Here is a 15,879-nt window from a genome sequence, read left to right as displayed (position 1 = left end):
GATTTAGATTATTTATCTTCTGAGACCCTCTTATAAGCAAATGCAATACATTTCCTAAAAATACAAGTGTTCTGAAACATACCTTATTGCTGATCTAGAGCAGCCACCGTGGGTATGATCCACTGTTAGCAAACTAAAACCCTATGTTTTTATGTTTTGGGTTTTGATTGAATTTTTTGTTCGTTTGGTGCCTTTTTTTTGATGCTACACAGAAAGGATGCAAGAAAACTGAAAGAAAACCACAGAAATGCTCTTACGGCACATATTTCACAACCAGATAGTATCATTACACAAATGAGTATTACTTAGCTGTAGAGTTGCACCAGCCTTTGAATTCCTGTACGAGAATGAACCCATGTGTCATGCTGCTGTAAGATGGAAAAATGTCTATGACACACTCTTTGATTATGCCAGTGGTGTGTGCAGTCACACTGCTCAGTCAAACACACAGATAACAGCACAGACTCATTCCTGATGGGCAAGAACAGTAACAGATCACTTCAGCTATATTTAACAAAAAAAGCATTGAAACTGTTTGTGGTACATGTAGTTCCATAAACATACAATATTATACTTCTTTTGGAGTTGACAAGTTTCAGCAGATCTTGAGAAATCAGGTAAGCTACAAACAGGTTCATGTTTAAGGCCCGGTGTTTAGAGTGCACAGCTGTAACTGCAGGTAATGAATGTTCCTGCAGCAGAAATGCAGAAAGGTACGTCCCAAGACTAAATAGAAATGAAAGAAAGTCATTTTGATAACTGAAGTTAAAGGGGAAATATATTGCTATGAAGTATTCTTAAGAAAGAGTTCTCTATTTTTACCTTGAAATACACATTTTTATTTCACAGTCTTTAATTAGCTTTATAGCCACTTTCTTGGAAATGAAATGTCAATCAAGTAAACAGTTCACATTTTCAGAACAAGCACTTACTGGGATGTGCTAAACCTGGCAATTTTGCTGTAATACTTTTCTGCTTCAGTCTACATAATAAATTACCCTGTGCCATATAGCTTTCCTTCTCCTCTTTTCTTCAAACACAACTGATATTTTTATGTTGGATTTTAAAAAGTTCACATGCTCAAAGATATTATCCTAAAAAAATTTTATCAGGTCACACAGGAACATGGAAATTGTGAAAATAGTAATGAAATTGTTGTCATCCTTGCAGAGTACCACCCTACTAAGTCAACAACCTCTCTGAAAATCATTAAGAATGAAGGGATAAATTAAGCTCTTGGCCAAGTTAGAGCAATTCTGTTGACTTTAAAAGGAATGCATCCACCCTGCGAGATTACTTTTCTGTAAAAGCTGCCTCAGAAGGTTAATGGAAATTAAGCTGGCAATCTATTCTAGATTTTCAAAAGGGACAATTTATCCTTTATCACTGGGCAAAAATGAATTTTCCAAAGTAATAATGAATTTCTGTTTCATCCATGCTTTGAAGTTTTGATACCATTCTAAAAGCTTTCTTCTCCTTTGAATCTTTTCTTGTAAGCTCATTTTTTTTTCTTTCTCTAGAACAGCAGGAAGCTCATTCCAGTTTTTAATAAAGATAAATGGAGCCCCCATGGTTTTCAATAACTGTAATGGAGCACTGTGGTACATTGATGAATTTCCGCAATCACCCGGTGTCATTACATCTTCTATAACAGGCAGAGATCCATATGAACAAGCTTCATAAATTCTGTAACATTCTGTATTTATTCCCACTGGGCACAATGTCAAATCACTTTGCAGCAAGGCATCTTGATAGTTTTTGAAACTTTCATTTGTTTCTTGAGGCTGCCACCTACGAAAGTAAAGGGGGTTAAAATTAATATTTTTCCCACAGACACTGCAACGAAAAAATAAGTGATACGCTTTAATTTCAACTATGCATAAAGATGAAAATGCTGTCAATGTAAGAATTTTGTATTACACACACAATCAATGGGCTTTTACTTTTAGTCGTAACTGCTCTTAAGAGTCTTCTAAAAATTTATTGAAAATGTCACTGTTAAAAATAGACTGTAACCATGTTAGATGTCGTCCTTTTAGGAAATTATTAATACGTAGAAGTGTAAGAAACAAATTGAAATGCCATTTTCAATCTTCTGCATGACCTGGATGACGCATATGTCAATTTACTTCACAGCACAGTTCAGAAACAGACCAACAGGGAGACACTTGATGGACTTTTTAATGACTTTGTTTGGCCTCAAATACTTTACATGAGTAGAGGTTTGCTTTTCAAAAGTTAGGATGTAAAGCAATCCACATAACCAGAATCCATCTCCTGAAGTGCCCCAGAATGTCTGTGAGATAAGAGTCTATGTCACAGATACAATCCATCTCCTGAGACTCTTCATCAGGGTAGCTGAGGTCTTCCTAAGCACTGCTGTGCCTGCTATCAAACATTTTATAAGTGTTGCTTTTCAAAATTAAGAAATACAGTCAGAACCCTACTTTTGTCAGTCAAAAGATCTGTTCCACCTACTTGAAATAAAAAACAACTGTGCTGTACAGATTAAATCCACTCTCTTATATGGAACACAACAAAATATGGTTGTCTTCTTCTGCTAAAGACATTAAACCACACAAAACACAAGACAAATATTTCTTCTCCCACCATAATCAAATATATTCAAGAAAAAAAACCTGATGATCTTTGATGGTTGTATATGTGTGAGATTTTTCTGTGCATTTAAAAATATGCTTTATGTAAAATATAGCAACAGAAAGGCTGTTATGAAGACCTACACAAAGAGTCTCAGCAATGTTCTCTGATTTAATTATGACTGATTACCTTTATCTGTACTATTTTTTAATGCTCAAGAAAAGATCAGTAATAATGAACCAGGCAAGAAAATCTGAATATTTTCACGAAATAAATTAAAAGTCTTACTGTTCTCTGGCTGCAATCCAGCAAAGTTTGTCAAGCTCATCCTGCTTCAGAATTTCCATTAGGGTTTCTCTAGAAGAGTTCTTATAAACTGTCCCTAAGAAATTACATAGATATGATCTTGGATCATGTAGCATTGACCAGCTGGGTTCTACAACTGGAAAATTTCTGTAGCTGTAAAAACAATGTATAATTAGACAACTACATGTTTTATGTCAAAGGATAAACATTTTGCACCATTTCATCTTTACTGCATCGGATTTTAAGATTAAAAGCACCTGTTTGTTGCCAATCCACATATACAAACACAGACAGCAAACCACACACAACCAAACCACTTTAAGTCCTGCCCCCACCACTCTTCAGAAACTTTCCAAAATACTTATATCTTTTTTCAATATCAGAAATACTATGTGTGCATATTACAAAATGTCCTTGAGTAACATGCTTTTCCAAAGCAGCTGCTCTTGATGCAACCACAAGTTTTGACTGAAATGGCCAGGTTAATGGTAACTATGGTGTTTAAGTCTCAGCTACCTTAGTCTCTGGGCATGCCTATCAACTGAAAATACCACTGGTAGCCTCTCAAAGCAAAATCTCACTTTGATCTGAGCGGACTTCAATAATCTAATCTTTTGGCTACAAAAAGGTTTGTTGTACATTATCTGACGGACGGTCCTTTCCTCATTCTTCTCCTGTGGGATGAATGTTAATTCACTTACTTTCTGAGAACCATTCTTTCCTTCATGACAAATATTTTTACAGCATTCTACATCTTCATTTTCTCTCTTCACTTGGAAAATCTGGCACATGTTCACACCTTTAACCACATTTTTTACACTCCCTGGTGTGCAAGGGCTGCAAACTTCCATTTTGATACCATATTTATCTTTCTCCACCCAGCTGTGCACCTTACTTTATTGTTGTAAATGCTGTTGCTTTCTGTTAACTGTCACCTTAATCTCTGCATCTCAAAATCCAACTTCTTTTTGCTTAGGAACTTCCAATGCCAACAATTTTCTGACACTATCAAGAATCCAAATTCATCATATTTCAGAGACATTGTAAGCAAGTTCAAGCTATATATAAAAAACTCCATACAGTTTTCCAGATTGAGCCAACTGGATCAATACAGGAAATTGAATTCAAATTCAACACAAGATATGAAAATAATCCTGTGCTCCTTTCAGCTTATATTGCCGTGATAAGTAGCTAAACCACTATTAACTCTCTGTTAATAAGAGGTAAAAGTGCATCTAACTGAACCGAGCCTTTATTTACTCCATACAAGTAGTTTGAGCAGATAAGTATAATAAAAATGTTTTTGTAAACATGCAGTTAAGCCAGCTTATGCTGCTGTGATACTGGAGTATAACAACTCAAACCAGGAAGCACACAACTGCCTTTTAAGAGCCATAACAGGGGTTAAAAAAAAATACCACCAGAATCACCTTTCCATTTGTGAACAAGGAGTACCTGGAGCTTAATTACATAAGTATCTTTTAAATCCCCCATGTCACTGGTACATATCACATCAGCAGATATGATAAATCTCAAGAGCAAATCTATTAAAGAAAAAACAAACAGAAAACCTTCCAAGCTCCCTAAACGCTGGTATTCTTTTCCTATTATCATTTTTATTTCTAAATGCAATTTCAAAGGATCCCAATGTTTGATTTATAAAATGATTAACAGGATCACGTACTACAATTTACTTACTATAATTGCTTTGGGCATCAGCAGTAAGTCATATTTTCCATACCTCATGCACAACAATTGTTTCAATTGCAACCTCTGTCTACAGCACTTACGTAGCTACTCCCAAAGGCCACTGGAAAATATCTTCTTCATTTACGAACGCATAGTCATAGGTAATAAAGAGCAGATTTACAAATCCTCCGTTTCTTTTCAGGTACGGCTGAATCCATCCGTTGTTGCACTGCTCGTTTCCAAGCAGCACCACCGCCACGTGCCGGATTTTGTGGGTCTGAATTAGCGTTTGTGCGTAGTGCAGCCACTGGGTGGCGGCCCGCGACCTTCGCCTGTTCCCTCCCGTTCAGCACGAGCACGACATGCTCCGCTTCCACCGAGAAGTAGCCAGGAACTACAGATGGGCCGGTGAGGAAGCTGAGAAAACCAAAATGAGAACAGTAAACACCCGTAAAACAAATTATTGACCTTAATCCTCTAAACAGCCTTACTACACAGTCTGTAATCCTACGACTATTTTTTCATCAATAAAGCAGATGTAATACGCTGCAAACTGTAACCACTTCTGATGTTAGTATCTACTGCTTAACACAGGACTAAGGTTGCCTTCATCTTTGTTGGGAAAAAGGAGATTTAGACTTAAATATTTTGTCAATAAATCAGAACTAGTACTATACTCAAACCTAAAAACGTGTGTAAATCAATCACCTCTAAAAAAGTGGAGTACTTTGATGTTCACTAAAGGTCTTAATTCCAGTAATAACCAGTGACTGTTGTATTAGAACAAGAGAAAGGCCCTCCCAAAAACCTGGTGAGTATACTAAACCAGGTATCATTAAGAGGGACAGTTAGCTGGTCTGGCATACTACTTTTCTCAGTAATTTTGGTTAAGTTTCTACTGAGTAATGTAAACTTAGGTTTGTTGTATATGCTAGAAAGCACAAACATTCTAGGCAGAAAATGGCATTTCTAGATCTTGCACAATGTATTTAACAGAGAAATTTCAGTCAGGTAGCAAAATCATAAAATCTTTAATAATTTTAATAAGTTTTCTAGGTCTGCTGCACTAGTTTTTCAGCTACCAGCAAAACTTAAGTTATAATGCGCATGAGTTTTAACTCATGAAGTGCTGAGACTGTCAGCTAGCTTCAGTTCAAGTGTACCTAGTGAGGAAAAAAAAATTCACAACAAAAGCTGTTGTGTACCAGTGAGGTTATCTGAAGTAGACTGACCTTAGACAAGCGTATTTTAAACCTGAGTTAAGCTGACGTGCTGCTGGCTTGGTGGGAGTGGCATATTTTGGAGCCAAGATTCATGAAACTCATAACTTGGAATCAAGACTTCTAATAGATTAAATGTAAGTCAGACCAAGACTGAAATCCAAAGTTTAACAGACAATGAGAACAGAATCACTGGGATTCCTAAGAGAGAATACCTTGAGCTTCAGAATGCCTATAGGATATGTAGATGGTCCAGTGATCACCTTGCAAAAAGAGACATGGGGGAAAAGGTTTTATCTATGACACAGCAGTTTGAGAGCATCAACTTTACAGGAATAGCAGGATGTACAGGTCAGGAAGTACTGACCTGTGTGTAGGAAAATATGAAGTTTAAATGTATAAAATTACAGTGGGGAAAAAAGGTAACACTATGAAAGTCTCATAAATCCCATACTTTAATAATGAAAACACAGGACTGTACTAGGACTGTACTATTAACTCCCAGTCAGAACACAATTGAGATGGGAAACGTAAGGGAGATTACAAAAGCCACAAAATTAAGGCAGTAGTACTAACAGCACTAACTATATATGAAGGCTAGATCAAAGACAGTATGGGGAGATTACATTTTTTTGACTAAATACATGACTTGCTTTCTACAAAGTCCTTGTTTTTCCTTACTAATCGTAGAATCCATACAAAAAGATGGTATTCTAGACTGGGTCTTCCAGACCCAATTCCAAAGGTGTTAGTCACACAGTCATTCTGTAACACTGGTATGATTAAGTTTAGCACTTGCAGCACGAGAGATCATACCAAACAGTGTAGAGATACTCCATATGCAATAAAGGAATTACATAAAAATGAGAAAATCAGGATAAGAACTTGGAAAGGAGCAGTACAAATCACAAGAAGCTTTCAAGGAGTTCACAAACACTGTTCACAAACACTGTATAAGAAGCCCAAGCACTTTAATCCAAAAAGTAAACAACACATACTTCCCAAGCCCCATATGAACTGATCGAAAACTAAGGAAGATTCCTACATGTAAACTCATTCCCTTCAGAAAGAAATACAAGTTTAAACATAATAAGTATTGTATCAAACAGAGAATTTGGACCTGGATGGCATTCACTGAGAATTCTGAAGAAACATGAAATTGCAGAACTGCTGGCAAAGGTGTGCAGTGTCATTATGAAGAGACACTATGCTTGATAAGGGGTCTACCCATCAACACAAAACTCCCATTTACAGAAACAACTTGAGAGGACCCTGGAGGAGACCAGTCACCATGAATTCCCTCTCTGGAAGAGTCTGTAATAAATAGTAAGATCACTGCATCTTATCAAAAGGTAAGATCACTGACCACATACATGGATAAGCACTGCTGGAAATTAATTATCCTGTTTTACTAATCTGATGAAGATCTACGAGTGTGTCAGTAAGAACATAGAGAAAGAGGATCCAGTAGATGTAATGCATTTGGATTTTCAAAAAGCTCCACCAAAAGGTTTTCTTAAAACTGAACTGCCACAAGGTATCCCTGGTGGAATCCTTCGACAGATAAAAACCTTTGCTGGTTGATTTTTTTTGACCAATAGGCTTTCATTCTGGCATGAATCAAGATGGTTGCAATTTGTGTACAGAGGTTAGGAGAATGGTGAGTAATTGCAGAACAACTGGGGTTAACAGGGACTGAGGCAAGGCAGCATTGAATTTTTATAAATGAGGGTGTTAATCAGTGGAACAGAAATTTAGGAATGCTCTTACTTAATAATAAGAGGTAAGTAGTTTGGCACTCCCTGCTCTACAACATCTTCCTAGATGACAGGAGAGAAGGATGTGAATTGCTCTAGGCCAAATAAAGTGCTAAATCCTGCTCTCCTCCCTCTTGTATGAACATGCCAACATGTAATTAAAATTCACAGCTATGTAGTTCCTTCTCCACTCATGTTTTTTAATAAACATCCCTGCATTTCATGGAGAAGCTGATACTTTCAGTATTCTTTAGGCAGCTTCTTTGGCAAAAGCTTGAAGCCAGCAAAATCTATATTAAATATGTTTATTCTCCATCATAAATATACAAAATTCATGCAACTATGTTCAAGTGATATTTTGGCATTTTTGTGTCTTTAGAGTTGATATGCTTTGAAAACATTTATTAGACCTCTATTTTTTAACAATCATTAGACTTACCACAAAAAACTGCAGAGCAGCACATATTCTCCCAATAGGTCACCTCAGCTAGTTCCCTCTAGCCTCATCTAGTAATCAAATGGAGATAATTTACCTCAGCCAAGCAGTAAAGTCAACAATTCTAGAAAATCTTACAGCCAAAATCATGTACTAATTCTTTTTCACAACAAAAATGCAAAATACTATTTCCAATTTGAGCAAAAAGTAGAACTTCAGCTATTTCATTTCAGAAGCCTAGTTGTTAAACTAACAGTGATATTTGCATACTTCCTATACTTTGCACTACAAATTCCTACTAGCCTTTCAAAAGTTAAGTTTTGTTATGTTGGTACCAAACTTAAGCTTTGTATTTTATAGGATCTAGCATCCAAGCTGAAATTAAAATAAGGACTCTCTTATCCCTGGTCCATCAAAACACAACAAGAAGATATTTAAATGCAAGTATAGAACTTTTTCTTTGAGACATGCATACCCTAAGGAACCATGTGAGGTTATCAATCATTTGAAACAGGCACACCAGAAGTAAAACAATCATAATCAGTCAAGTGATAGACTCATTAAGTGCAGCAAATTATTTTCATGTAATAAACGTGGTTTGAAAAGCTTGAAAGAAATTTGCATGTGAACACCAAGAAGATAACCTATCTGGCAGAATGTGATGGATTTCTGTAGATTTAAATTCTGGACTTCTGAGATTTTAATTCTAGGAACAACAAAGTCTGTTCCACCAAGACATCACTACAGGCACTGGTCCTTATTCAAAGAAAGCATTGTATTCTTTCTCTAAATTTGTGAATGGAAAGCTCTCTTGCTCTGTCAAGGAGACTACCAAGATGCAGTAGCATCATTCCTAGTTGATTCTCTAATATTGTAAGATCATCTTTTATTTGCAGACAAGGAATACAGCTTTTTTAAGAGTACATAATTTCATCAATTTCCTCAGATATAAGACAGACTCTTTAATAAATGCTATAAATCAAGCCTATGTATCTTTCTAGAAAACAGTTTTAATCTTTTATGAATGTGATGCAGGCATTACTGAAAATATTCTATGGCCTGTATCATGTTCAACATTAGATACATCAATAAACAATTCAAAATGATAAAAAACTTTTGTGATCACTTAAAAAACCCTTTCAATTCACTATCACATATTTACTTCAAACACTACCCACAAATTTCAACTAGAACCACATCTTATTGTGTAAGAAAAAAACATTCTTCTGAAACAAGATATTTTTCAGAAGTTACACTCACTTAAGTGTGTATTTTATGTATTAAGAGAAAACTTTTTCAGTAGGTGGGTCCAGGTGCAAGTGACTTAATGTTGCAGGAGATCTACTACTGCAGACTGGCTAACTGGCCAAGTAGATAAAAAATCCTTCACTGTATCTTTACAGAAAGCCTTACAATAGTATGAAATAGGACTTCTGAGAAAAGAATATATGATTCACTAATAATATAAAACGTTTGACATCAGTCTTAAAACATGCCTGATCACAGATTAAACACCATTTTTAAAGCAAACAATGCTTTAAGTGTAATCTTCCTTTATGTATAAAATTTTGTCTTGCAAGTCAAGTAGCTAAACAGATGCTAGTCCTCACAGATTGTTATAAACAGAAACAAAGTTTTGATGCAATCCTATTTATGACCAAGTCCCTTTTCCCTGAATACAGAAAAACCAAACAGCAGGAGACCTCCGCTTGCCTCAAAATTCCACACTTCTTGTCATCAACTATGAGCCCCCAAACCCCAGTTCTTAAGACTTTTCTGAGGATTGTATGTCCCCACACCCCCCCGGTGCCACTGAGGTCTCTTGGCTGCCCTTCCTCTCAGCATTGGTAAGTCTTTATTTTTTTCAAATAACGCAAACCTTCATAAAACAGATGAAATTGCTCCCTGGTTTTCTATTTTTTAACAGTGACTTGTTTAGGCTAGGATTAGCTGCGTTTATCAAGTATGTGTTTCCATGAATAACTATATGATTGAATGAATGAGAAGTTGCGTACATTTTACATAGTTATCAAAACACAAAAAAATTAAAAAGGACTTGCAGCTGATACTGAAATAACTACAAGTTTGAGACAGGCAAAATAATCCACCTGTGCATCTTACAATGTACTGTAACTTTCCACTGCATTATTTGTTAAAGTTTACACAATTGAAATCAGAATCATGAACAACACCTGAAATATGTTTTTCCTGCTTTTTGGCTTCCTTCTCTCCACTGTGCAGTCACATCAGCTGGCTCAAGGTGCCCTCCAAAAATATGCTGCCAAAGGTAAAGACCTACACAAAAGAAGACATGATGGAGAATTTGAATGAACAGATCATGCATACTCTAAACTCCTAGCAAATAAAATAAGTTCTAGGAAACGAAAAAGCATCACAATGTAAGAACTTGGGAAAGAAATGTCAGAGCTTCTTATATAATGGGAACACTGCTTCTCAAAGTCTGTATGACTTTGAATTAGTCCAGATTAATTCTTCCCGTATTGGGGCACTTTAAGATATTCTCTGGCTGACAAAATATCAGTAGATGAAGATATACCACTACTTCTGTTAGCATCTCTTTCCAGCACACATACCACTTAAAAATGAGCAAATTTTAATCAGCATTTTAAGGACAAGCATACTTCTCTTGAGCTTTTGTGAAACACACCGTTTTTTTTGTGATGGAATGTGCCACTGGCTAATTTACCAATGTGTTCCACAAGTTTACCTGAAGCTGGAAATTCGGCATTTTCAAAAAGCTAAAATAAGAAAAATGTTATGTCGTTGGTAGTAGTTAAAGAGCTTGAGAAGACTTTGGCTCCCAGTTATGTAGAGTAAACTCAGTGTCTTCTACAACAGAAGAATTTCCAAGCTCATCACTGGCCGTAGTACTGCAGTACAGAAAATGGTTTATTTCTCACTGTGTGATGCTTTATTTCACGAAGTGTAAATGTGACAAAAATATATAGTCTCGTTTAACCAAATAAGAGGCCTGTTCTTGTGTTGTACTGTAAACCAGACTGGATTAAAAAAGTAACTGTGTTTCTCTGCTATTTGAGACATTTTCTTTGCCAGATGCAAAAAACAGCCTTGAAAAGGACTTATAGAAAGAAACTAAAGTGTAACTTCTCTTACATTGGTACAAATTTGAATAACAGCTACCACTTTCTTAACACTCTTCATGTACAAATATACACACTATTTAATCATATACATAAATTTTAGTCATTAAAAAGCAGGAGAAAATGCTATATCAGAAAAGTTATGTGATTAGTAGACATTGGTTACATCTGCTTACCAATTGCTGCTTTTCCCCAAATCTGTACTCTAAGACTGGTCTGTTCTAGGCGAGATCTCGCATATTTTATCATCTTAAGATTAGTTTCATATCTCTGCTGAGAAGCAGCCAGCTCGTTTTTCTCGTCCTCTTCCCATGGATTCCATTCGTTTCCCAAGGCAACATGATTTGTGAAACCTACAAGCGTAATTTACGTAAAACGGTCAGATTCACGGGCTTAGAAAAACTAAAGAATTTTCTGGAATCCGTAATTTCAAGCATCACCTGACAACCCTCCCACGGCCCCGGGCCAGGCACACCACCGCCGCCACCGCTTCCTCCTCCTCTACGGCCGGGCCGCGACCCGGTGCCTCCCGCGGCACTGGGGAAATGGCCGCGGCCTGCGCAGGCCAAGCGGGGAGCGGTGGGGGTCCGGCCCCGGCCCTGCTCTCCCTCAGGAGCTGCCTCCGGTCCCCGCCCTCCGCCCCGGCCGGGCCAGGCCGGGCCGGGCTGGGCCGTCGGCCCGAAGCGGCCCTGCTCACCTCGCTGGCCGCGGCGGTCCCGGTGCGGCGGGCGAGGGGCGGCTGAGCGGCGCGGCCGCAGGAACACGGTGTAGGCCGCGTAGAGGGAGAAGAGCCCGTACGCGACGATCAGGGCGGAGCAGAGCCGCCGGCGAGCGCCCCGCATCCCGCCCGGCGCGGGCGGACGGCCCGGCGGGGGGCGCCGGGAGGCGGCGGCGGGAGGAGCCTCCGCCCGCCGGCCTGGACTGCGTCCCCTGCCGAGGAGGGTCAGAGCCGCCGGTGCCATGGCCTGCCCAACAACACCGGCAGTGCCGGCACAGCGCTGTGATAAGATGTAACCAGGTTGTAAATGGATAGGTGAACAGCACGGTCAAGTCATGGGAATATTGTATAATGGGGAGAGCTGTGGACCGGTCAAACTGAGTCGTGTTCCATAATAAGAGAAAGCTGAAGCTCTTTTTAGGCTATCCACGAGTCCTTTTTAAGGGCAGGTGTTACAGTTTCTGCAAAGCCTCTGCCAGCGTATTTGCAAACACCATGATCCTAATGGTAGCCAAAAGTACAGTGACCTTTATCTACCCGAAGCGGGGGGGGGGGGGGGGTGGGGGGAGGAGAGAGAGAGAGAGAGGGAGAGAGGGAGAGAGAGAGAGAGTGTGTGTGAGAGTGAGAGAGAGGGAGAGTAGAACAGTATACATGATAATGCACTGCACAAACCTGCAGCCTGTTCTGGACCTAAGTGGGTTTTTTCTTGATCTGTTTTTTACCTTATCTACACTGAAGTTTATTGTTCTGACCCTGACCTAAAATTCATACAATGGGCATCTGCTTATTCTCAACTAAAATGTGACATAGGCTTCTGAAATAGGCTTGCAGTCAGCCTACTGCCAAATCCTTAATTTAATTTAATTACTTATACACTCACTGAATTAGAAGTCCAGCCTGATGACCCGCAGTGACACGTTCCACTAGATCAGGTTGCTCAAAGCCCCATCCAACCTGACCTCGGTCATTTCCAAGAACAGGACACCCACAATTTCTCTGGGCAACCTGTTCCAGTGTCTTACCACATTAATCATAAAAAATGCCCTCCTTATGTCCAATGTTTTCCAGTTTAAAGCTATTGCCCTGTGTCATGTCACTCGCCCTGGTAAAAGGTTTTTCTCTATCTTTCTTTTAAGCCTTTATATATTGAAACTCTACCCATCAAAACCGTGCATATAATGCATATGACTCTTGTCAATACTACTGGTAATCTGTTGCAGAATTGCAGGTCAATACACTTGTTCCTGTTAGGTGTGATGGCCTCTTTGCTTTGGTTATAGTAATTTATAATTTTATGGAAAAAGCGCACCACATAAATGCTTTCAAAATGAAGACTGTGCTTCTCTCCTGCCTTTCTAGCTTAGTGCATCTGTGTGAATGCACAGTGAAGTGGTAGTCACAAACCTCAGGAAGATCAGCAACATGATGTCTGTAGTGGTCAATACTAAAATAAACTATTTTCAGCTTTGAGTGCAGTCTGTTTTCTACACTGTATCAGTAACTGGATCTGTGGACTGAGTTGCTAAAATTCCTAGAAAATCTTTGTACAAATACTTTAATTTAAAACAGAATATGGCAATGAACGTATGATAAACATAGAACCAAAGGGAAAGAAGACTAATAAAAATTAATTTAAAAGGGCAAAGAAGAATGTAAAATGTTAAATCTTTGGGAACAGAGATGTCCTATTGCACAGCTTCACTGCTTTGGATAATGATTAGAATGTTCTCTCTTCTCCCCACACAGATGCAGTTAATTTCTTATAAAAATTACAAAAGACACTTGAAAAGAAAAGATCAAGAAGGATTAATCTGAAAACAGTTTACATTACTGACCATTCAAAAAATAGTGTCTTGAAAGTCTGCATTGGAATGTGTGCATTTCAATAAGAAATGAGAAAGTGAATGTGATTTGGAATAGTAGTGATCATTGCTTTTTTGATCAGGTCTTTCACAGTAGTGATGATACTTAGTAGTCTTATTTGTAGCAGAGAAGAAAGGTATACCAACCAAAGTGAGGTAAACAGGCACCTCGAGTACTGTGTCCAGTTCTGGGCCCCTCAGTTTAGGAAGGATATTGAGCTTGTCCAAAGAAGGGCAATGAAGCTGGTGAAGGGACAGGAGCACAAGTCCTATGAGGAGAGGCTGAGGGAGCTGTGGGTGTTTAGCCCGGAGAAGGCTCAGGGGAGACCTCATCACACTCTGCAACTACCTGAAAGGAGGTTGTAGCCAGGTGGGTATCAGTCTCTTCTCCCAGGCAACCAGCAGTAGGACAAGAGGGCACGGTTCTACTGGGAAGGTTTAGGTTAGACATTAGGAAGAAGTTCTTTACAGAAAGAGTGATTGGGCATTGAAATGAGCTGCCCGGGGAGGTGGTGAAATCACTGTACTTGGAGGTGTTTAAGAAGAAACTGGATGTGGCACTTACTACCATGGTGTAGTTGACAAGGTGGTGTTGGGTCAAAAGTTGGACTCGATAATCTCAGAGGTCTTTCCCTACCTAGTTGATTCTGTGATCCTGTGATTCCATAATATCAATCAAAGTGTTAGAACAACTGTAGTAGATGGCAATGTTTGATCATTTGGAAAGAAATCCAAATACAAAAGTGAAAACGTGTGAGAAGGAAGAGCATATACTTCCTGAGCATAGGACCTTAATCTTACATTTCCTACCCTTATTAATTCATTGTACATTTTGCAAGTTGCATCAGCTCATTTCATGGGCAAAAGAGGATGAGAAAAGCTATACATAATGTAAAAAAGTGTGTTCATTTTATAAAATTTTGTATTCTTTTCCAGCCAGTTCAGGACAAACTCAAATAAACGGTTTTCTTAGAATGCAAACTCAAATCACATAGAAACTTGTGGGAATTAAGAATATAATGTTAAGAATGCACTAAGGATGTGTGGGGAGGGGGGCGTGGAGGAGGGGATGGGCTTAACAAAATGCCTACATGAATTAAGATCTTAGAGTAGAAGGTTTATCTAGGGATAATGGGAGTAAAATTTACAGGAACATTAAACTGAAAGAACCACCTTAACCATGGTATCCTCTGAAATCATGAAAAACTGTGTAGCAGATACCAAATTTAGGAAATGCCTGTATTGCATGCATAGTATCTGCAGGGGCCTGCAAAGGCCTAGCAAGTACTACTTCCCAGCACTCTATAAGAAACTTCCAATATGTGGTAGAAGGCCAAAAGCCAAGTGTTATGTCACAAGAAAGGAGAAGAGATCAAGAGCATCAGTGGTCTTGGTACTCTGTGCAAGCAAGATCATTGTAGATGATTTTAAGAAGCAGACATGTCCTACGGTGTCAAAGAGGGTGAAATGTCCAACAGCAGCAGCTACTGAGACTGATATATCAGATCTGATATATCAGGAGGCTTAGATTCTTTCTTAGCTCTGACATAGCTTGCTGTATGATCTTCTGATAGATTATCTTGTCTCATGGGGCTCCAACTGACTACTCGTAAAATGTACATAGCTGAGCTTCTGGGCGTGTTAGGAATCCTACTTGATATAAAATAGTTGAAGTTTTCTTCAAATGAATGGTACTCAATAAAGACAGGAAGAGTTATAACCAAAAAGGAGAATCTAATTAGTAACAAGAACTCTGAAAAGTAAACAGTTAAACTTTACAAGTTCTTTACAGTATAAAGCATCATAAATTGGGAGACACAGGGGAAGGATGTATCATCAGATTCAATAACTGTTTAGAGATAGGAAAACAATTTAAAAAAGCACTTTCTTTAAAAAAGAAATGTCAAGTATATTCAACAAATGTCTATGCTCTTCAAGAGTTCATTAAATTCAAATTAAGATTGAGTGCAGCTGCAAGCCAAAATCAAAATACATTCTACTGTACATCAGGTAATTTGAGTAAGCACCTGTGAAAGTTTTTTTCTCTGTGAAAAGTATTTTTTTTCAGTACATATTATGATAAAAACAGTATCTCCTGATGCTTGTGTTTACTACTTATGACTGCCTTCAATAAATTATACTTTGGTCTCTCTTACTCACAACACAATTCT

The 15,879-nt window shown here is 38.3% G+C and overlaps 1 protein-coding gene across 1 annotated transcript; it reads right to left on the bottom strand.

Annotated features, from left to right (window-relative positions):
* Window positions 1-815: 815 nt before the first annotated feature.
* RXYLT1 (ribitol xylosyltransferase 1) lies at window positions 816-11,993 on the bottom strand. Its single transcript, XM_032689586.1, is given in 7 exon segments — window positions 816-1,791; window positions 2,887-3,057; window positions 4,695-4,912; window positions 4,914-5,010; window positions 10,199-10,301; window positions 11,305-11,481; window positions 11,826-11,993. Coding segments are annotated over 7 exon segments (1,329 nt in total). The 5' UTR covers window positions 11,971-11,993; the 3' UTR covers window positions 816-1,373.
* Window positions 11,994-15,879: the final 3,886 nt, after the last annotated feature.

The sequence above is a fragment of the Chiroxiphia lanceolata genome, chromosome 5 (assembly GCF_009829145.1).
Source record: "Chiroxiphia lanceolata isolate bChiLan1 chromosome 5, bChiLan1.pri, whole genome shotgun sequence".
Classification (NCBI taxonomy): Eukaryota; Metazoa; Chordata; class Aves; order Passeriformes; family Pipridae; genus Chiroxiphia; species Chiroxiphia lanceolata.
Note: the sequence above shows the minus strand (reverse complement) of the source record. Positions and strands in the feature narration are given on the sequence as shown.